The sequence below is a fragment of the Parasteatoda tepidariorum genome, chromosome X1, assembly GCF_043381705.1.
Source record: "Parasteatoda tepidariorum isolate YZ-2023 chromosome X1, CAS_Ptep_4.0, whole genome shotgun sequence".
NCBI classification, from domain to species: Eukaryota; Metazoa; Arthropoda; class Arachnida; order Araneae; family Theridiidae; genus Parasteatoda; species Parasteatoda tepidariorum.
Window position 1 is genome coordinate 79,866,132 of NC_092214.1, and position 24,540 is coordinate 79,890,671.

General features: G+C 28.4%; 1 protein-coding gene across 1 annotated transcript in view; it reads left to right on the forward strand.

The window, feature by feature from the left end:
* LOC107455558 (uncharacterized) overlaps positions 1–8,445 on the forward strand; it is a 254,805-nt gene extending 246,360 nt beyond the window's left edge. The window contains exon 5 of the mRNA XM_016073175.3: positions 1,013–8,445. Coding sequence (XP_015928661.1) covers positions 1,013–1,095 — 83 coding nt within the window. The 3' untranslated portion in view covers positions 1,096–8,445. The remainder of the gene's footprint in view (positions 1–1,012) is intronic.
* Positions 8,446–24,540: the final 16,095 nt, after the last annotated feature.

Below are 24,540 nucleotides of genomic sequence, written 5' to 3' on the forward strand. Positions count from 1 at the left end.
TAGTTTTTTCAAATTCCAAACTTCTTCCATTTTCATGCCCCAAAGATGATAATTAATTCCAGTCAACTTCGGAATTCCAAAAACTAAGTCTTTTTCCATGATTATCGTAAACCACGCTCTGCTACCAACTGTTGTTAGGTTGAATAACACAGAGGCCAATGCCGGCAAATAAAGTATTTTTTAAAACATAATATGCGGAAATAATATCTTGCACACACAGTGCTATGCTAAAGAAATACATTCGAATCAACCAACAATCAGTCAGCTTCTTCAACAAATATATATCGATTTCCCCTATCGGGAAGTCGTTGTATTACATTACGCAACTCGCGCAACTTACCTGAGAGGGAGAGGAAAAATGGGATTTTATTTGCATATCAACAACACTTTATATAGTTTAACATAATTGTGGCGTTATGTTAAAGAATGGAGCAAAATTAGTGAATAATCAATTCATTTATACATTTTAGTTAATGTCTAAAATGACAACACAATTTGATTATACGGATATACAAGATATCCGTATAATCTTGTATATCCGCATACAAGATATCCGTATATATACATTAAAGTTCCATGAAAAAAAATCAATATTTAAAAGGGAATATCATATCAGTCCTAATATAAAATCTTTCACTGTTTTTGCATAATTGTGTTTTCAATTCACAAAACATCTTCTAAATGCTGATCTGCCAAACGTGTTTTTATTCTCAATGTGCTTTGACGAATTAGTCGGTTTAGTATTTCATCATTCCACTTTTACAAAACAAGAGCATTAATTCCTTTCATCCAGTTATAATCTTGTTGTAGCCTTTCTTGTTATAATCTGAAATAACTATTCAAACTATTGTTTTAAACTAAATAATATAATTCAGCAAGAGAATTTAGAATTGGCTGAGCCATTAGTAGTCCACGTTGCACGTTAAGTTTACTTTAAAGTATAATTAGTTAAAATGTTTTATTTGTTTCAGAAAGAGCTCATTGATTCCATATATTGTTTTGTTTTTTTCAGACAACAGTCACAAATTGCATTGTGTATTTGGATGGATAAGTATTTTTCTTGTGATAGCCTTCAATTTACGTTTCAAACTTTAGGAAAAGAAATTATGAAGCTCTTGCTTGTGAAAGATTATAAGTGATTCAACAAATATTGCTTTCACGTTTGGAACTAAGAACGTTTAGCTTAGTAACTGACATTTAGATGGGATATGCAAGTAATGTTTCAATGGGCTGCAGAAATGAAATTATGTGGATTTCGATCTAAGAGAAGTTTAAATATACATTGTTCATTGCATTGATTTTATGATGTCAATCTAAAAATAAAAAGCAATAGAAATTACACTGATATTTAAACACTAAATATTTTTTAACAGATTCTGAGTTTCGTAAGTTAAACTAGAGATTTTTAAAAATTTATAACAAGAAGATGATTAAGGTTTAAAAAAACAATCCTTGCACCAAATTTATGTGAGTTATTTATTTATGTACCAAATTATGTATATTATTAATCTTCTGAGCTCTTATTTTTAGTTAAAAATTTTTTCAACAGACTAGCACTACTGCAAACTAAAGTAAAACAATTGAAAATTACGGCATAATTGCTTGAGAAATTTTTAATTAATGAATATCATACTATGATACTTTTAAAAAATCAACCGTTACATGTCAAAATTGGCTAGTTAGTTCAAATATATTTATTGTGATCGATGAGCCAGGTTTCATACTATATCACAACAGTATTTGACCACTAAACACCCACAAATGGTAAATATTTCACTTTGAATGGTGTTTTGGCGATTCATCGCTGTTCAGCCAACAAACATTAGAGCCAAATACACAATTAATGTTTAGTACTGTCTGAAATACTGTAGTTCCGCGTAAGTACTTGTACTTCATAATAGTATGATTTTTCGACAGTTCCTTTTTCAATGAATTTAATTTTTTTTAAAAATGTTTTTAATATTTTTTAAAGATTATGATAATTTTTCAATTGACTGAGTACATAACTTTCCTACAAAAGGAAAAAAATATAAAATATTAAGCCAATGACAAATAATGAGTGTTTTAAAGTTGACGTATTCAACCTACAAATTTCATCCTTGACTGCTAACTACAATTACACAACTAATTATTAATAACATGTACATAGTTCAATTTTTTAATATGTGGTTATGTTTATATTCTCATATATTGGTATTGAAAAGTTTCTAAATCAAAAATATTTCTGATGTAGGAATTATTATTGTAAGCAATGGAAAGTATTTATTCGTTATCCAAATGTATTTTTATTTCTACAGCCCTTCCTTAAAGTTGTTGATCAATTGTTGTACTACTAAGCTTGGTGAGCATTTCTGATATATCTTGTTATATAATACGCAATAAGATGTTTTGTCTACACAGAAAAAAATATCTTGACATACAATTTTGTATTTACTGCACATTGTTTTTATTTAAAATCTTAAATGCCAATTGTAAACACCCGAATTATAATTATTTCTTTCAAAATTATAATATATTAGTTTTTTTTATATAAAATAATTATCACAAATCTCCTTATGCATAAGAAATTTTTTTAGATTTTTATTCTTAAAATATAACTGATTTTAAAGTTTACAATTCCAGTGAAAAGTATGAAAATTTCGATATCAAGCAGTTTCAGTGTCAAACTTAGTTATTCAATATTTTGCTCATTTTTTAATATTTTATCTGTTTAAAAAAGGGACGATTTTCAGTGACATTTTTTTATCAAGCATAGCATTTTACATATTTGCTGTACTGCAAAAACATTAAATTTATTTTTTCTAGTAGCAGTTCTTTAAATAATTTACTATATTTTGAAATAAATGCTAACTAAATGCTGAATTTTTTTTAAAAGGAGACAAATATTGCTGTACAGAGAGCAAAATAGAAAATGGAACATCTTAAGTTTTATAATAACCACTTACGCAGGGCTAACTAAAAATGCTAATTGATTTGTTTTAAATTTAGAAATTACACGCAAAAGCTTACTTTCTCTGAATAAACATACCTTTTTATTTATTTATGTATATATATATATTAAGGTGAGTTGGGATAATGAATTTCAAAATGTTGGAGATAGACGCATTCTTGGAAATATGATTCCAAATAGTTTAGTCAGAAAAGCTATCAAAAACTTAGGCCCCCTGATTTTAATTTCACTTTATGCATATTTCGTCATGTCTCTGGAACTATTTATGCAAAACAAACAATTTCTGAGCATAATTATAAAACTTAAGTAATAAAAAGTATTGCTACATGAAAAATAATTTTCATAATCATTAGTTTGCTATTATTTATTTTAATAATAGTTAGGAAAGCAAATTTTTCCTCACATTTTAAGTATATTATTTTAGTTAACAGAATACAAAATTTGGGCGAATTTGACCAATTAGTTTTTCAAACAAGTCCTTTATTTTGATTTTCATTTCCATTTCATTTTATTTTTAACCTGATTTTGTTTTCAATTTCTTAGTTTAAAAATTGAATTTATATTACTTATATTAATTGAATTTATATTATTGACTGGATATTGCAGTTCAGGTCATACAAAGCTGCCCTACAATACACAGTTAATATAGAAAAGTATAAACTATTTTCAATTAAATTACTTTTTTTCAATATATTTAATATACACAAATCTACGGTAAATGATAATTTATTTTAAAAAGTAGTAAATTTTTTATTATAGTTTATTATTAATTTCCAAAAATTTTGGACATACTAAAATGCAACTAGTAAAAATTCTTGTTATGGACAGTTGACAGAAGGTTTTGCATTTTATGAAAATTTCGGTAAATCGTGGTAACCGTAAAAATCTTTTTTTTACCTTGTACTTAACCATTATATCAAAAAACTTGTTCACCCTGACTCAAAAGCATTTCAATCATAGTTCAAAATTTTAATGCATAACAAATTGAAAAAACATATATTTCATTACATTCCTTGGTTATTCACCTGATATATAAGTATATATAATATAATTGTTCAAGAATAATAAAATTAAAAATAAATTATTTCACTCTAATGACAAAAGGAAAAAAAATACGTTGGTGTTTAAAACACGTTTTAAGCCGACACTATTGAATATGGGCGCATCTAACTTTAAGATGATCATGAAATTAAGCAGCCGGACAATAGTGACTCGATACAGCATCTCTCCCAATGGATAATAACCCTAATTATTCTCGTGATTTGGCTCTCTGATAGGCACTCTATACACTACCATTTTGCTTTGAACGGTAATGAAAGATGGTATCATCATGCATGGCTTCACAGAAATATCCTCAATCAAAAAGATGGAACACTTCGTTCCACTTGATCATCCTCGGTACTATGAAAAAAGACAGCGATGGTGTCATCAACTCAATATTTCGAGGCAAACAGCTCGCTTTTTGGGTGACCACCTCAAATCTCTTCAACAGGAGGTGGGGAGAACTCTTACCATAACATGTGCCCTTATAAGCTTTTAGTAGTTGTACTATTCTATTATAAAACACGGTTGGAGCCAAAGCTTTGCTGAAAAACTCTTGTATTCGAAAAGAAAGGAAGGTCAGGATTGGATTCCAATTTCAGTCAACTTGACGTATTAACTGATAGGTTGTTAATGGAATAAATTATGATTGCTTAACAAGCTAAAAGCTGCATAGTGTACGTTTATTCTGAAAATTTAAAACTGGACTAAGAAAGAAGAAATACTGCACCATGTGAAAAAGCGACGAAAGTAAAATTTTTGCTAATTTCAATGCTTTATAGCTTATTTGTGATTAGTATTAATATTTTTTTAATTAGGTCTTTTTTTCTTTTTGTCAAACTTTGAAGGTCATGGGTGACTTAAAGACCTAAATATTTATGCTCCCAATTATTTTAAATAAAGGTGCCAAAGCACAACTTTTTTTTTTTTTTGCTGTCACTTTTCCGAAATATCTATTTTTCCAAAATAATTCGTATGGATAAAGATGTTTGTTTTTCAATCAAATTTAGGCTTAAAGGAAACATTTTCTTTGAGATTACAATAGAAGAAATAAAACTCAAATCTTTTTCATAACTATTCAACCAGAAATTATTACTTCATTAACTAGAAATCTGTCAAAGGTTATAAAACTAGTTCAACCAAGCAAAAGTTTTGATAGTTTTCAACTTTTTCCCCTTTCTCTAAGTAAATTTATATTAAAATTAAACTTTACACATTTGTATTGCTTCATTGTTTTTAATATTGAAACATCGTGTTTCAACTAGATAAAGGCCATAGCTAGGATACTTCATATATCAAAAAATACTTTGTGTGATTAATTATTTTTGAAAAGAGTGGAAATTTATGCCTTTTCATAATAAGAGCAGTACAGATTGTTAAGTATTCTTAGCACTTAATATGTATATGTTAGAAATTTAGTCAATAAGGAAGTTATTCGAATCATAATTCATCATGGTTAGCCTACTGATTTTAATGAAAAGATCTAAAATTAAGATATTTCTGAGAGTTTAAATAATCCCATTCCGTAATTCCTTTAGGATTAAAATTATTATTAATAAATTTTTGGAAAAACACTTTACGCTGTTTTTCAATTAAAAAAAGGAGTCTTGTAGAGAAAGGTCTAACTAAAAAAGTATTTTTGATGAACCAATTAACGTTTTAAAAAGCCTTTTAACAGCTTCCCTGATTGTAACGAGTTAAATCGGGTATGAATCTATTGCAACTATTTATTATCCCGAGTAAACTCGGGCATTCGTCAATACATTTTGTTTTATCACGTTTTTACTCTGCCGAAAGCAAAACAAAAAATAATGCTGTGATTGGAAGTTTTGTCGGTTTGAGGGACCGGGTTTTGTGCAATTGTATATACGGCGACGGTTGCTGAATTTGCATAGAAAAAAGAGAAAAAAAAATGGCGTTCGCGAGAGAAAGTAAAAGATGATTTTTCAGATTATGAAAATGTGAGCATATACTAATATTTAACTTTTTTCATTTGCCCGAGATAATTTGGGACAGTAAAATGATGGTAAATTAAAGACTTTATACACATAAAAAAATTAAAATTTCAACTTAGAACTTGTGTATTATGTTTTGTTTTATTTCCTTGTATTTATTAATGAAATAAAAAAATATGTTGATTTTTTGCATTTTTTTTTCTCAAAAAAATTGGTAAGGGAAACGCTTAATAAATAATAAAAAAAAAATTAAAAATAAACGTTTTGGACAAATTAGACAAATCAAGCCATGGTTATTGGACAGTTATATAAAAGGTTGTAATTCAATTACAGTATTGAAAATGCAAAATTCTCTCCGTTCTATTTCTCAGCACAATTCAAAAGGGATTGAAAAACCACTCAATACTATGAGAAATCCATTATTTAGCGATTTATAAAGAATTTTTTAGCCAAACTGATAAAAAAGATTGTCAAGCTTGAAGTAATTTGGCAGAGGATAAAACTTCACAGAATTATGTAAAATCTTTAACGTACTTTAGTTTTCGTGCTTAAACTGCTTCAAAACCAATATTTTTAAACAATATAAAACAAATTTGAATTTCAACTCTTTATCTATAAATTTATAAACAACAATACATTTTATGGTTTATCTCAACTTCCAATTCTTTTCTATCATTCTTTCAGCTAATAAGTCATGAGAAATTTGATTTTCAACACTCAATCTGTAAAATACTATACAGTATGAAAGCAATTATATATTTTGAATGCAATTATATATTTTAAGGATCAAGTTAGGTTTCAGTTACTCAATAAATTGAAGTCAAGTTTAGATTTAATGAGTGTCAATTCCTTTTTTTTAAATTGTTTTAAAAGAAATCCTTATTTTCTTTTAAAATAAAGGGTTTCTACAAACTAAAAAGAATTAAACCTTTAATAAAAACGTTTAAATTTTAAATATTAAGTTCATAAAAAAAGTAATTGTATTATATAATTCCTAATTCTAAAGTTATTAATTAAAATAAAATAGATACGAGGATAAGAAAAGTTTGAGATGAATAACTTTTATGTTTTTCTTATCTAAACATGCATCTTTAATTTAAATCTGGTTTTAACAGATAATTAACGGGATCATCTCTTTCATAAGCGTTAACAACTTCATCTTTTTTAGCAATAACTGGACTTTTTGTCTACACAGAAAAATCAAATCCCTCATTTATAAAAAAAAAGAGATTTAGCTATTGTAATAAAATGAGTCGATTATAATAAATGTAATATAAAATCTAAGATGATAGAGAGAAAATTAAGCTTGTTTCTCTATATTTATCCACGTAAGGTATGTTGCAAAAATGAAGGAGAAAAAGTATGTTGCAGATAACAGTAAATTATTTTAAGGCACAAAAAAGTTATGACGGAAATTTTAAGGTGTGTTTATACTAAGGCTAATCAAAAAATCAATCAAATTTGTTGGCTTTTTTTTACTTTTTCACTGTTAATATCTCATAGATATATTAAAGAAAAATCTTGAAGAAATTTCATTGTGGTTGCTTATATTCGAAGTAAGTCAAAATTTATTTAAATTAGAGCATACATAAAAAATTAAAAAATTTCAGTTAAAGTTTTTTTACAGGCTTTTTGGAAGAATGCTTATAAAATTCACACACTCAGAAAAACAAAAAATGTGATCCTAATTAATATCTAGAAAAAACAATAAAAGTAGAATATAACAATAAACAAGTTTCTAGAAGTAGATTTAATTAAAAAAAAAGATGCAAATTCACCTTTAAAAATATATTTAGCTAAAATGATATTTTAAGCATTAAAATTTCTTACGATTTTTATTTCAAATACGTTTAATTATTTGACTTTTATACTCTCTCTCTCAATTTGTTACGTAAAATATTATATTTTCTGTCTAATGCAAAAAGTTTTATCCCACTAAAATTTCGGGAAATCGTGAAAAATTCAAGTCCTTACTAACGAAATATTTAGAATTTCTTTATTTCCCATTATTTAATTTTCTTTATTACATTTTAAAAATCTTTAAAATTTAATAAAGAAACACATTATTTGGAATTTTTTTAAAAAGGATAAGTTTTATTTCCAATAAAAATGGAATTTTTATGCTACTAAGTCATAATAGATTCTTCGTATATTTTTTCAAGTTACATTTTTAACAAAATTAGCAAAACAATATTTTCTAACAGAATATCTTAAAATTCAAGTAGTATTCAATAGCTAATATTTCAAATTTTGAGCTATTTGAAAAAAGAACGATTTAATAACTAAAATAATTGAGTAATCTTTTTTTATAAAAAAACATGATTCTGCTGTATGAAGTACGTAATAATTGTCAATGTATTATTACAGAACTGTTATTCTTTGATAATTTATTTATTGTGATTGTAAATTTACATCAGCTCATTGTGCTGTTTAAATTTGATTGTTGTGGCTATTTAAGCATTGTTTTTGAAAAATTTGAATAAAATTCTAAAATAAAAATAGGATTTTTATTACTGTTTTAAGGGTATAATTGTTCTTTTTCAGTATTTGATGTAAATATGACCACAAAAAAACTCCTCAGGGGGTTGACGTTAATAAGGGTTTTGTACAAGTGCAAAGGAAACAGTAAAAATTATTTTAATTTGAATTCTATAAAATAAAATAAATCTGCTTAAAATTTAATTTACAATTAACTGATTTTAATACACCTGATTTTGATCAATTTTTAATGAAGGATAGTTATGCACCTGTCAGAGTATGAAATGTCAATTCTGTAGAATTCTCATTCATTGGATAAATTATTTAGACAAAATAATGAAATGGGAGAATGTACTCTGTCGAATCATTGTTTAGAATGACTAGACATTCGATACAATACAACAAATACACCTTAAGATATAAAATAAGGGAATTTTTTTACCTGATTATTGTATAATTCACCAGTAGATTTTTTCATTACTCATTCTTAATAAGTCTAGGTAAAATGGCAATCGTTTCATTCTATGTCGATTCGCCATTTAATAAAATATATAAAATATAGAACATTTTAAAGTTTGACGGTCAATTTTATGAAATCTATATATTGAGTAAGCATTCTATAGAAAGAGACTTTTCATTCATTGGCGGTTATTCAATTGAAGCGAGTTCAACCCTAATATGTATCTCGACCATATTATAATGCTAAATTGACCTTAAACCTGATAACACGATACCATATTTCAATTTAGATTAAGGTTACAACGTATTATGGTTATAAGCGCTGATAAGTTAATTTACTGCTTCTCTTTTTAAATAAGGTAATTCCGGTTCCAGTTATTATTATTTTATTTTATAACCGGCGTTAAACAACCAACCTAATTCTGATTTTGCGACTATCAATGTTCAGCTCCGTATTTTGTAATTTTGAACCCTACCCAGAAGACAAGGGAACTCCTGGATCAAGCATTGGGACAAACTATAACCTTCGTGGAGGATTGCTTGATGGAACTAACCCGCATTTGCGTTACAGGAGGAGAAAAGTCACGAAACCCTCCCATAGTTAGCCCAACGGAAACGGGATTCTCATCCATGATCCGTCTACCGCTGATGATATTTTATGTCAGCACTGTGAGCAGTGCGAGCAGAGAGCAAAATTCGTACCAACTGTCCATAGCTGGGATTCAAACCTGGGTTGCCTCATTAGGAGGAGAGCGCTGAAACTCCTAATCCACTGAAGCTTCAATTATTTTTATTATTGTTATTATTATTATTCAAAAAATATCAAAAAATAGTCAAAATCAAGAAATATTCAACTAGTTAAAATTCATTGTTTCAAACACCCAAAATTACATAAATTTACTTATATTAATATTTTGCATAAAAATTTTGTGCAAAGTTAACCAGTTAAGCGCGGGCTTTAATTTTAGAAATCTTCAACATGGTGCGGAATTAAAATCAAGCTATGACAGGTTGAACGCAAAGCAAATGGTTCTGTTATAAAATTTAGGAAAAACTTACAACCAAGATTTCTTTAAAACTGTATGTAAAGGAATGTTTTTGCACCATCTAAAAAAATAGAGATGAATAATTAAAAATAGCTGGTTTCGAACCGCCCTATTTCTCACTCTGAAATATTGGATCTGATTAAGAAAACAATACCCAGAATTAACTATAATTCAGTTAAGTTCTTTAGAAAACAGAAGAAAAAGTTAATAACATAAAGGAACATCGCTTGTAACTTTCTTGCCATAAGTAGACCAACCTTATTTAAAAGGTTTAACAGTTTCCAAAAGAGAATATTACAGTTATTTACAGCCCTGTCGGGTAAACGTGACAATCACAAAATAAATTGCCAGGAAAATGTACATGTCGGGCAAATTTAACCATCGAGAAATAAATAGTGTGGAAATGTACACTTGGAACAAACGTATCTGTCGGGCAAATGCACAGGTCGAGAAAATTAGTTGTTGACCAAACGCACCTGCCGGGAAAACGGAGTCAGACATTTGAGCAACCGAGTGTTAGGCAAATTACCGGATCCGAAAATATTTAGCAGTTCAATGGGTAATAGAAAGGAAATATACCACCAGACAATATTCCTGTTGTATTTTATTGAAAATTCAGATTTTTATAATCAATAATAATTTTTTATTTTACATGACGTCTATACACATCATACGAAATAGAAATTAAAATCGACGCTCGTCAAACACACTTCCCGGGTTCAAAAAATCAGATGAATCTAAAATTTCTCGAAGAATTGCTCATGTTGTCTAGTTAGTTGTCAAATCAATGTTGCAGATATTCATCAGCATCCACCCACTAAAACATTATATACTAAAATTACCCGAGTTTGCAATTTTTTTTATTTTACTATAATAATATCTTTAAATACTGAAACTTTATAAATTAATTTTATCTAAAAGTGCCATTTATATTAATAATTTAAATAAAATAATTAAAGTTTCCATGCAGCCCCTACCAATATCAAATAAATAAAATATTTTTAATATTGAAGATACAAGTTTCACTTGAATGATACGGAATGTGTGTGTCAAAAACTATAGCACTTAATACCTGCCAAAACATGTCTAAAAAATAACGCAAAACTTTCTTTCATGCAAAAAAAAAAAAAATACCGAGTTAAATAAACGTCTAAAACTAATTTAATCACTTTCAACAACCTCTCTTATTACTCTACATATTAGTTATTGTCTAACACAGAATAATATGTCTCCTTTATAAATATTTTAGTTTCTAATACTTGAAATTATTGGGAATACAAGATTTTGTGTAAAAATTCTCCTCCTTTTATGTATTTTAAGAAATAAAGATAGAGTTAATAAAAAATCTTCAAGGCATATTTTGTAATTTCATCCTTTTTTATCAAAATTTACCAAACAATGATCAAACAATTCAATAAAGTTTATTTTTAACTGGATTTTTTCAGTCTTGACTTTTTAATGTTTTTTTTAAATTTAAATTCTTAGTGTTTTAAGTAGAGTTAACACATACAACCAAGTGAGAAGGCCTCAGCACGGGTTACCATAAACAAGAAATTTGAACCTTTAGTGATCCTGACATCTTTCGTACTTATCCTCTAATGAACAGCTTAGTTGCCCGAACGTAATTGTTATTTTTCCTCCACTATTATAATATTTCTGTTTGAACCTGAATGATATTACTTTTGTTACTAAATGCAACTTATACACGTTTTAAGCGTCATACATTTTAAGGTTTTTAAAACTAAAAAGATAAAATAAATTTAGAAATATTGTCACTTACTTAGATAATTATTGATCAAAATATAGGCTCTCTTATCCACGATAACATTTTTGTGTTTCAAAACATCATTTGAGTAAAACTCTCTTGCTGAAGTACTTAAAGGAGAAACCATCTGTGTCTGTCGTTTTCATTAATAACTCTTTAAAGTTTGCGAACTTATTTCGTTTCTAATTACTGGATCATCTTACTTAAGAAGTTATCTTTTAAAATATTCCTCTAATTTAGACATTTTATTGAGAAGATTCTGTCAAAAATCACTAACAGATTGCTTAAGGTTATTTTTGCTCGTGATATAATAATTAATAAGTATTTTTCGTGACCTTTACAATTTGTTTTCCAGGCTATAATTACAGATATCCTATTTTCTAAGTGACATTTTAAAGGCTGTATGAAATTATTATAAATTGCGAACTACTAATTGAAAAGATTTTGATAAAAATCTCTAGCAGATTGATTAAGATTATTTTAGTTCATTATATACTAACTAATAAAGAATTTTCATAACAGTTGTATTTGCTTCTAACAGATTATTCCAGTCAAGATATTTCAAGATATTCTTATCTTCTAACTGATGTTTTAAACTCTATTTGAAATTATTATAAATTTTTATTTTCTTAACAATTTGTATATAATGTTCCAATTAAGTATTTTCAATTGAAATATTGTTTATCTATCTCTTTATTCAACTTCCAATAACATTGGTTAAAAATTTTCAGCGAATTCCTGCTTTGAAATGAATTTAGTCAACTCCTAGTGAACTCAATGTGCTGAACACAAATATGAGAAAGAAAAAAGTGCTTATTTGATTAGAAGTGTTTATTAGAATATCCTGATCTACTTCGGACTTACCAGTCTAATTCCAAACATGCTTTCTTAATTAAAAGAAGTATCTCAAACTTTAATTTTTGCTACACTGACTCGAAGAAGTTCTCTAGCAGGCAATAACTGAAAGGATTAATCTAAAATATATCATACTAATATATAAATGCAATTAAATAAGTAATTAATACAGCAATTTTAATAAAACATAATGCAAATATTGCGTTATATTAGAGTCCCTTTATAACACGAATCTCTGCAGCGATTGCCAATAATCTTTTTTTTATTGTGATATTCGTATTCATCATACTAAATTTATTCAATATTGGGGTATTTTCACTTAAGAAGCAATTTCATTGCTTCTTAGATCAAAGTAACAATGAAAGGACTTGGCCAAAGAAAACGAAATATAAAAAAGTCTCAGAGTTGGAACAGTAGAACTAAAAATCAGATGTAAAAATGTCCCCTTTGGAAAAAGTTTAGTAATTGATTCAAAAATATTCAATTTTCTAAATGATTCTACAAGAACACTTTTATTAGCTATATAATTTTGAGGAAATCATTGAGGCCTTAGCTAACATTTTTTAAGGGTTTTCCTAGAAAATATCAGTTTAAACATATGAAGACCAAGGGGGTAAAACGGTTTGTGTGCATTTTTTTTACAAAAAATGACATTATTACTGAGTTTTATTTTTCTAACCATCGTTGAACAGTGGACCCAATTTTGGGTTTACGACTACTAGGCTTCAACTCCGTAGCCTTGTAATTTTGTACCCAATCCAGAAGACAAGGGATTTGGATCAAGTGTCAGGAGAATATTTGCCTTCGTGGAGGATTTTTTGATGGAACTAACCCACATTTGCGTTACGAAAGAGGGAAAACACGAAAAAACCCCACGACTCTAACCCATGATCCGTCTATCACTGAGGATATTTTACGTCAGAGCACTGTGGTCGGTGAAAGCAGGAATTCGTATCGACCTGCCATCGCCGGGATTCGAACCAATTTCACCTCATTGGAAGGCTCTATCCCCTGAGGATCAAAAATCGGTTCTCTTCAACAATTATTACGCAGACCTTATTGTAGAAAAACCCTTTCTCTCCCCAAGCAAAGTCTCTTCAAATCAGCTTTTATGAACCGTTTTCTCCCCGTGATCTTCATATACTAATAAATGTTTTACCCTTCATAACCTAAATCTAACCGGTTAATAAAGCATTAAAAGGCAACAAAAAAAAAAATTCAAAAAGTTTTAACGAAATTCTTTCATTCTTATCATTTACCGGCCATTTGTATACAATTTGTTGGAATCTATTAGTAAATTAATACGCAATATGTCTCCCTTAGTTAGTAAACATCTGTCTTTGTGCCACTCTCATTCCATCACGCTGCTAAATATTTATGCTTTAATTGCCACACATTGTTTGTTCATTTTTGACACGACATAGTTAACGGTAAATTTAAATTTTATAACGTGTGAAAGAGAACTAGATTGAATTGAATGTTGAATACAAAGTTTTATTTATTTTTTTTTACTATTTTACCACGCAATTCAAATTAGTTTTTGATTATCAAAATAAACAACAAAAAATGATAAATAATTATTAGAAATAAAATTTGCCTTTTTTTAAGTTAATGTTTTTAGTAAAAAACAAGTTTATAATAATGTACAAAAATATTTTTGAATCTCGTTAATTAGTTCCAGATATTTGATAAAATTCGCAAAAAATTATAATTAAAAGATAAACGAGTTCCAAATTTTGACCCACACATCTGACTAAACTATCGGGATGGTATACTCTCCATAATTTAAAAAAAAAAATCTTGTTCCGAAAGCAAAAAAAAAAAGTATCTATTCAGAGTTATGCCCGAAATTGTAGCTTAACACTTTGCTGACCCATCAGGGATTTCTCCCCATTTAGAAATAGTTGCATCTATTGAAAAATGCGCTGTAGCTAGCTTATACTCAGATGCAATTCGTTCGGTCGGCAAGTGTTCAAATATCATCTTCTCTAATTAATTACCATATTTTAAATCTATTTCTTAAATCATTAAAATTGCATTTTACATAGCCGATCATTAGATCAGACATTATCAGGATTATCTATTATTATGAACACTGCATTTTTCTATAGTATTTCAGTCTGAATATGGAAGCAGCATTAATACCAAAAAATAAAATCGACTTTTCTTTTTAACATAAATATATTTCATTTTATTTCATATTTCTACATATTTCGTTTCTTTATTTAATTAATATAGCATTAGAATAATAACTTATGACTATAATTTTAATTTTTTTTTCCTTATTCGTCTTATAATTAAAATATTCCACATACACTAAATAGAATATTTTGAAATAAGTCCTAAGAATACAGTTTTTTAAAATGACATTTTTTGTCGAAATGTACAAGCTTAAGAAAGTTATATGTTATGAATTACTTGTTAGGACACATCATCACGGTTGAAATTGCATAGGAACCTGTGGCGTTGCGGTCCGAATCTACGAATCTCTGACGTTTGATTACGTCGCTTGCACCCGATAATTGTGGTATGACGTAGACCACATACCTGAATGGAAATTTCCTCGGAGTATATGCGTGAAGTACGAAATCGGCGAAACGCGCACAGGATGCATTTTGATATATCTTGGCCGCCTCTCCACAGCTCGCTCTCTCTCCGTCGGTTCGTGAGTAACTAGCTAGCAGTTAGGCATGTTCTTGCCGGTTTCTCATTTGCAGCTTTTTCTATGCTGCTTGAATGTTAAGGTTGTTATATTTTATTTATGTTAAAATGTTTAGCTAAATTTACCAAGTTCTTAAGTGTTAATAAAGATAGTTGTATATTTAAACTTAAAATGTTATTTATAAAGTAACACGACATAAACCTATAATTCTTTCTCATGAACATTTTCAAGTTGAAAGTTATACTAAAATTGGAGTCAGATTTCTTTTCAGAGTTCAAGTGGGATTCTACCAAGTATACCAACCTCCACAAACCCATGACGCGGATAGGGGTGCTTCCCTTTTATGACTTGTTTACGTGAAAAAACAGGTCATTATATAAGGGAAGATATCAACGCTTGATGGGCATGAGTTCCTATGCAGTTTTAATTCTGTGCCCTAATTCCTCTAGAATGTTGTCGCACTATTCGTAATACCTTATATAACGATTCTAAACGTTTCGACAAAAAATGTGATTTAAAAAAACTGCAGCTTGGAGTGAAAAATCGATTGCAGATTTGAAGTGAAAATATCCAAGATTTGTTAACAAGTTTCATGAAACATAAAATCTTCCCTAATGTTATCACATAATAAAAGGAATAAATTTCAAAAATTCTAACTAACATGTTAATCAAAATCATGTAATGTTAATCATAGGTACGTGTGCTACAATTTCGCGATGAAGTTTGAGGAGTGGAATTGTGAAAACTTTTTTTAAAAATTAAAAAGAAAATAAATCATGATAATATAGTTTTTAGGAACTATGCCAAAATCCATTAAAAATAAAGCTTCGATTCTGAACAAATGCGTGCATGTGCTTTTTGTTTGAAACCTATTAAAACCACAATATCGTTTGAGACTAACTAATACACACCTAAAACATTTAAACTATAGTCAGAATTTTCAATCAAAATATCGTGTCAAATTATCACCTAAAACGTCTAAACTTGTCGGCTTTTTTTAAAGAATTGATTTTAACAAAAATGACTTAGTAAAGAGCAGCATAATTAATTATGAGAAAATAATATTTTTTTAGAATAAAATTTTTTTAGTTATTCATTTTTATTTATCTAACTGGTTTACTTTTTATTTATTGTAATAATGTTTGAATCTCCACTGCTCAGACTTTTACGCATAAAAAATGTGCTTTTTGTGAAAAACTCTCATAATAAGCCGATAAGTTTCACCTTTTTATATTTTTTGGGTTGCTCAAAATTTGGAGGTTGTGCTGTTTCCTAACATTTTATCCCCCTTTGATATCTTTCCTTCCTAAAAGAAACGCAAACCAATACTTAAATAAAGAAACAAATGAGTATGTTTATGGTAGTTGTAGAATTTATGGAAAAATTAAGAATAAATATAATGAAACCTGGTGATGGCAATTAAACAAAAACACAAGCAAATTCTGAATAATAGATTTGCTCTTTTCTAGCTATAAGAAAAACAGGCTGATAATAGGTTGAAGACGATGATCAGTTGAATGATGAGAATAGTGAATAATGGTGATTGATGAAGGTTACTTTTTCTTTTCTTGAAAGATCAGAAGAAAGAATTTTACCCAAAACAATCATTTATCACCATTTGAATTTTTATATTAATATCTCTTCCATTTCTAAAACTTATAATCGTCAAGTGTGCTTTTGTGATAGATTGTGAAATTTGTGTAAAGCTTGACAAATACGGAGAATAGGGTTTAATTTAGCAAAATAAATAATGGAGCAATTGAATAGCTTTTGATTTAATGATCAGATTTAAACGTACAAACATGCTATCATAATGATTAGAGATGATAATTTAAAATATGTTGATCATTTATGAAATTAGTTAAGTATACTATTTTAGAGATTTTTAAGGGATTCTTGAACGTAAAATGAAATTTCGGTCCCCTTAATATAAGTTTTAATTTTTTCGCATTAAATAATATCTCTGGAACTATTTCAGAAAATTTGAAAATAAATTGCACTAAATTAAAGAAAACGTAAAAGAAATGTGTTTAGTTATTTATTAGTTTTCCTTATTTGTTTAAATATTGGTTAAAAAATGACTTACTACTACTAGACAAATTTTTTACATTGTAATTTTAAATATAAATTTGAGGGAAAATAGTCAAATATTTCTTCAGAAATGAAAATGAACAATTTAATTACGAAACTTAAAACAATGAAAATTAACAAAAAATATATACTTTTTTAATTAGTTTTTATTCTTCATTATTTGTTTAAATAATGATAAAAAATATGAAATCATGAGGTATACAAGCTTCAGCATAAAGTTTTTACACTGTAACGTTAAATGAAACATAAATCGAAAATTGCGAACTTTTCACTTCAAAGATTTTTTAACTATTCATAAATCTAATAAAAAAATAATAAATACCGCTTGACAAGAATTATTTTTGTACCGAATGGTCTTTGGACTATCAAATGTTATAACCTCATAAAAATCAATCAATAAATAAATTTTGTAATCTATCTTTGTAAATTTTTTAAGCTTCAAAATTTTTTGATTCACGTAAAAAATTTCCGAGACATAGCGAAATAAGCGGAAAGGAAAATTAATTTTAAGGGCCCAAACTTAGGGTCGTTTTCCTATTCAATAAGAACCATATTTTCCATAATTCAGCTTTTTTACCCCACCTCCTTTGCTTGAGGGCATAAAACAGAAATCGGTCGAAAAAGTTATGTTTATTAGAAAAAATACGTTTTTGTGTCCGATTTTGTAACATAAAATACCGTCTTTATGAATTATGAATTATATAGGCTTTAATGTTGCAAAGCCATTTTATGAAAATTGTTGTACAAACCTAAAGTCTACGAAAATGCAAATTTTTTGGAACCAGAGACAAATTTTTAGGAATCATCATGACATGAAATTGAAAGCAGTAAAAAATAGCTTTTATTTCATTTTTTTTTTCCAGCTTTCATGTTTAAGTTTTACTAAAATTCTTGGTGACAGCTTCAATGATTTAGGTGCAGTGTTTATCAGAATCCTGGCGTGAACTATATAATGATTTCGCAGATGTAGATGATATACTTATTGGGAAGCTCCAAATTTGGTAAAGGAGGTTCAAATCCCTGCAATGGATGGTTGTTACGAATTCTGCTCCAGACTCACAGCATGGTCATGGGTTAGAATCCCGCTGAGAGGTTTTCACAGTTTTCCTATCCATGTCACGCGAATGAAGGTTAATTGCATCAAAAAGTCATCCATGAAGGCTAGTTTGTCCCAATGCTTCATCCAGGAGTTCTTCTGGGTTAGGTTTAAAATAACAAGGCTGTAGAGTTGAGCATAGATAATCAGAAATGGGTTGGTTGTTCAACGCCGGTTATGAAATAAATTAAGATAGACTGATTAGAGAAGATACTAGTGGACTACATATGTATCCGGGTTGTAAATTGTCAATGAGGAATGCCCTATAATCATTTTAGGAGGGTAGCTAATAATGTAGACAATTTTTTAAAGTTTTTTTACTGGGAAACAATTTAACGAATGATTTTTAAATGTTAAGAGTAGGTATTTTTATATCTACCAATATCTATTATACCTACTTATACCTACTTTAATTTTTATACCTACCTTTTTATATCTAGGTATTTTTATAGTAGGGGATAATTTTTAATATTTTTGGTGGCATTATTTTATAGGTAAATTTATTAAATCTTCAATTCCTATCTTAGTTTGACGGAAAATATTTCTTATTTTTATTTTTTATTAGGGGAGAAGGTTTTTTTTAAAACCTTTTGAAAGGTGTTAACCCACTTGTTATCGCATTCAAGACGATTTTTCTTCCGTAATTAAATTTTATATTTAACAATTAAGTCTTACTAAATATCATTATAGATAAAATATTTAAAAGAATTTCAACAAATCAGAAATAACTAAAAAAATGTTATTTTAATGAAATAATATTTATATTTTATATGCATTTGTTGCTGTTTTCTGAAAAGGGGGATATAAATTTTATCCTTGAGGTTCGTAATATGCTACCAATGTATACAATATTCCAATTTAACGTGCTACATTCTTTACACGACACAAAAAGCTGAAAGAGGATTACAAGAAGCATGTTTACAATTATATCTTAAAAAAAATTAAGTAGATGGAACAAACCTTATTCAATGCTGAAAAACCTTAAGAAGCAAGTTGTAAATTTACAGATTTATTTTTTTCTCCAATAGAACAAATCTTTTCAGGTGAACGAAATAAAAAAAAAAAATTCTTCCGCTTCGAAATTACAGTGGTTGTAAGAAGAAATTCGTCAGTGAATTACTTGTCTGTAAGCATCCCAACACATTTTCTTCACATCTCCCGAAAGAAGTAAAAAGAAGACAGATAAAAGTATAATTGCTCTTCTTAGAAAGAAAAAAAAAGAACATGAATTTCTCCGGATGCTCTTGATGAGATGTGTCTCAGCAGCGATTAGAATGCTAAGCAGAGCTTTGGTTGAATAATATAATTTGTGTTTTCTATTTACTGGCATTTCATTAACATGAATCGATTGAAATTTTGCTCAACTGTAATGATACGCAGTTAACGGATTATCGCAAAAACTGCAGCTTTTTATTTTATTTTTTTGTTTTTCGCAGAAAAGTTTAAAGGTAATTAAGAAATGCATTTTCCCTAGCCATAGATTTAATTATTTGGTTGAATGCACCTTGAATAAGTTGAAATTACTTCATCAATAACTAGTTCCTAACATTTTTACTTTACTCCAATTCCATTTTTGTTTTTTAATTTCTCTTTCATTTTTTTTTTCACCATTCATCTATGTAACTTTATTGACAGAATTTTAGCTCGGCTTTTTTTTCACATTTTTTTTTTAATCTCGGGTAATTAGGTGGAGTTAAAAACGTGGTCTTTCAATTAAATACGCATCTATTAAGAAAACAGACCTGACAACATCACTGCCTCAGGTTTTACTGGAGTAAAAAATTGAAAAAATGAATTAATTAAATAATTAATCGCTTGAAGGGGAAATTACAAAATTAAACGAGCCTTTGTCTGAAAGCTTTACATTTGAATCAGCAAATATTTATCCTCTCTGTGTCAGGTTATTTGGAAGGGAATTAATTATATCCATATCCAAAAACACTTAACGCCATGTTCTTTAATTAAAAAAAGATTGACAACAAACATTCACATACGTATTTCTGTAAGTTCAGATTCATTTAACTGTAAGTTTACTCCATTTTGAACTCTATAATTTGAATAATTTTTCAATTTCAATAATTATGCATTCAAAGGCAATTCTTGACTTTTTCAATTAGGAAATTTACGCGAAATGATTTTGATTATAAAAAAAGGGTGTGAATGTTTTAAATTAATATAATTAAAGGTTTTAAATAGAGAATTGTTTAAAAATAAAACATTATTCATATGTTTCATTCTTTTCTTGCCCAATAAATAGTTAATGAAGATTATATTTAATAGTCCTCTTGAAGTTATCACTTTAAAAGTGATTTTATAATATATTTATTAGCTCAAAAGACTGATTTTTGTAAAATTTTAATCAGTATATTAAATTTTATTTTTTTGCGATTTGTAAAAAGCAAAACATATTTTGAGCCTATTTAGGCAGTAGATTTAAATAGCCTATACAATTTGGTCAGTTCTCTTTTAACTCGTACTGTAATTTATTTTCTATTCTAATATATTACTTGTGTCATGTATTTATGGAATGACAGTAGAGATAATATAGCGCTTTAAATGCGTTAACATTTTGAAGTATATCTGGTTCAATGGTAGCAGAGAACCAACCGTCAAAAATACGTATATTTCACCTCTAAATTTTACTAAGCATTCGTAAAACTGAAACATCGCATTATAGCAAAAAAATTGTTATCCAAAAAACGGAAAATGTACGTAAAATTTTTCGCAAAAGAATTCGTTTTTCTTTAAAAAATATTTTACCAACCACTTTTTACTAAGAATGCATACGTTATTTTTACTTATTATATTCGTCAACAGCACGTCAAAATGTACGTAAGTCGGTACAAAGCTTTTTAGTGTTCCCATAGAGATACCCAACACTAGATTTTTACATATTCTGGGAATTTTGACCACATTTTATTTCACAGTGAAACAGGAAATCTATTTGAAAAATTACGGAATAAATGAATTAATAAATACAATTTAAAATTTGCGAATGTTGGTCGGTGTTGCTTGTCACGTTAGAGGAATTAAAGGGTTAATATAGACTAAGCCCCCCCCCATCATATCAACCGACATATTGAGTCTCGTTTGCTATTCTTTTGACACATTATTTTAACTCTAATGAAAGCGTTTGTACTGATCTGTTCTATTATTATAGCGATTGAAATTTCGTTTCATTTTTTTTAAACTTCCATTTAAATCATTATGTAAAGAGAGTCAAATATTTATGCGCTTTCTAATTAAAATGCTCCAATTTACATTTAATTTAACAAAAGTTTTATATTTATTTTGATGTTTAATCATACTTTTCTTGTTTTATTCTCTTTTTTGTGAATCGTTTGTTCCCTTGGGTAATCTTGCGTTCCTTGTTAAAACATGCATCATTGCATTCATCTAAAAGTTTGTTATAGAATGGTGGCACTGGAATTAGATTATTTTTCCAATTGCATTTTATCATCATTATATATTATTTTAAATGGTACTTTTGCATAATATTAGTATGAAAAAAGTTCGTTACTATAAATTATTCTGCTAATTAGTTTTCTAATTCTTACTAAAGAATGGCATAGGTTTGTTTAAATTAGTATAGTAATTTTTTTTAATAAGAAGAAAATATTTATAGTATTTTTATGAATTTTCGATATAATAACCTCTCTTTATAAAGTCTTATTTCCCTCATAGGTAGTTATATAGAGCTTTATAGTTGACATCCTATCGAGCATCCATTGCACAAACGTTTAAACAAATTATAAATATATTTTAATAAAAAAACTGTTGCATCAGTCAACGCTTGAAAGAATGATAATTGTGGTTTCTAAGGGATTATTAATGGATTATTTTGTTGACATTCTATCAAGATTGTATTTCACAAGAGCTCAGTCGAATATTATGAATATATTTTTATAAAACAATTGGTGCATCAACCAACGTTTGACAATTGACGTTTCTATCGGATCATTAACGGATTCAGTTGACATTCTATCGAGCATCGATTGCACAAGCGCTCAAACGAGTTTTAAATATATTTTTACAAAACAATTGTTGTAACAGTCAACGCTTGAAGGTATGATCATTGACGCTTCTATCGGGATCATACACGTATTATTTAGTTGACATTCTATCGAGCATCCGTTGCACAAGCACTCTAACGAATTTTAAATATATTTTTATAAAACAATTGTTGTAACAGTCAACGTTTGAAGGTATGATCATTGACGCTTCTATCGGGATTATACACGGATTATTTAGTTGACATTCCATCGAGCATCCGTTGCACAAGCGCTCAAACGAATTTTAAATATATTTTTATAAAACAATTGTTGTAACAGTCAACGTTTGAAGGTATGATCATTGACGCTTCTATCGGGATTATACACGGATTATTTAGTTGACATTCTATCGACCATCCGTTGCGCAAGCACTCTAACGAATTTTAAATATATTTTTATAAAACAATTGTTGTAACAGTCAACGTTTGAAGGTATGATCATTGACGCTTCTATCGGGATTATACACGGATTATTTAGTTGACATTCTATCGAACTTCCGTTGCACAAGCGCTGAAACGAAGTTTAAATATATTTTTATAAAGCAATTGTTGTAACAGTCATCGTTTGAAGGTATGATCATTGACGCTTCTATCGGGATTATACACGGATTATTTAGTCGACATTCTATCGAGCATCCGTTGCACAAGTGCTCTAACGAATTTTAAATATATTTTTATAAAACAATTGTTGTAACAGTCAACGTTTGAAGGTATGATCATTGACGCTTCTTTCGGGATTATACACGGATTATTTAGTTGACATTCTATCGAACTTCCGTTGCACAAGCGCTCAAACGAATTTTAAATATGTTTTTATAAAACAATTGTTGTATCAGCCAACGTTTGAAAGAATCATAAGTGCGTTTTTATCAGATTAGTAACCGATTATTTAATTTTTTTTCAAGAATATTATTTTCTAAAGAATAAACTATTAGGGCCAATCCAACTATGAAAAATTGTCTTTTTCTCTTGTTAGAAGTATACGCTATCAAGCTAATTTTTTTCGGGGATTCGTGTAAAAGGAGAGAACACCTTCTTCTTAATGTTTTCTTCATGTTCAGATAGGTTTCTTTCGGAACCAAAGTTGTATCGAATTCCGATAACTGCATATATGAAGGAGAACTTATGAGAACTCTGTATATGAATATTCAATATAAAATGCTTTTGAACAAAGCGGTTTTTCCCATGCTCGGTTTTATGGATTTCTATACTTTATTTCTTGTCAAAGAAAAGTGACTTCATTTCGAAGCAATTTGTCAGCATTGGGTTGGTAGTTTTTTTATGGTTTTTGAAAGACACGCTTTTAAACATGCTCCGATTCAGCCCATTGAATACACATTTTTTTTTTTTTTTGCAATGCAACAAATATCATAATCTGGGGTTACTTTAGACAATTTAAAGCCTTAAACTACGTAATATCGAAAAAGAAAAAAAAGTATTCATTGAAATACGTTCTGCATTGAGTCTTCAAGGCAGAACATCTACAACGCAGTCTAAGCAGGTAATTGATTGAATATTACTAACCTTACTCTGGTGTTACCTACATGATCTAGCATTACTTAAAATAACGGCCGAGGCAGCCTAGTCAGCAGAGCATTCGTGAGAATGGGAGTACCAAACCAGCCGACCGTAGGTTCCCCGAGTAGTAAATGGGGACTGGTGCAAGCTAAATTTCTCAGGTCACAAAGTCCTCTATGTTCCCATAACAAATTATATCTCTGGGGGTACTGAATTGGAGATTGATCTTTCTCTGGTTCAGGTCAAAATTACGAGGAGCATGTTTAAAATGTTCTCCTCTACACCAAAAATGATGGCAACTATACACATAAATTTGTTGTAAAAATAATTAAACAAATTTGTAATTAAATATTAAAATGAGAATTTAAGAATTAAAGATGTTGTTTTTGGAATTGTTGTCATACATGAAGACAATGGAATTGGCATTATTAATTGACCATTGATGCTTTTTTATCTTTTTTTTTTGCTAAGGATTCTAAAACTGTATATAATAAATGGACTTTGTAAAACATCATGAATTGAATAAGGTTGCACACTAAGCATGCACTAAAAAAAAATTTCTGGAAAAATTTC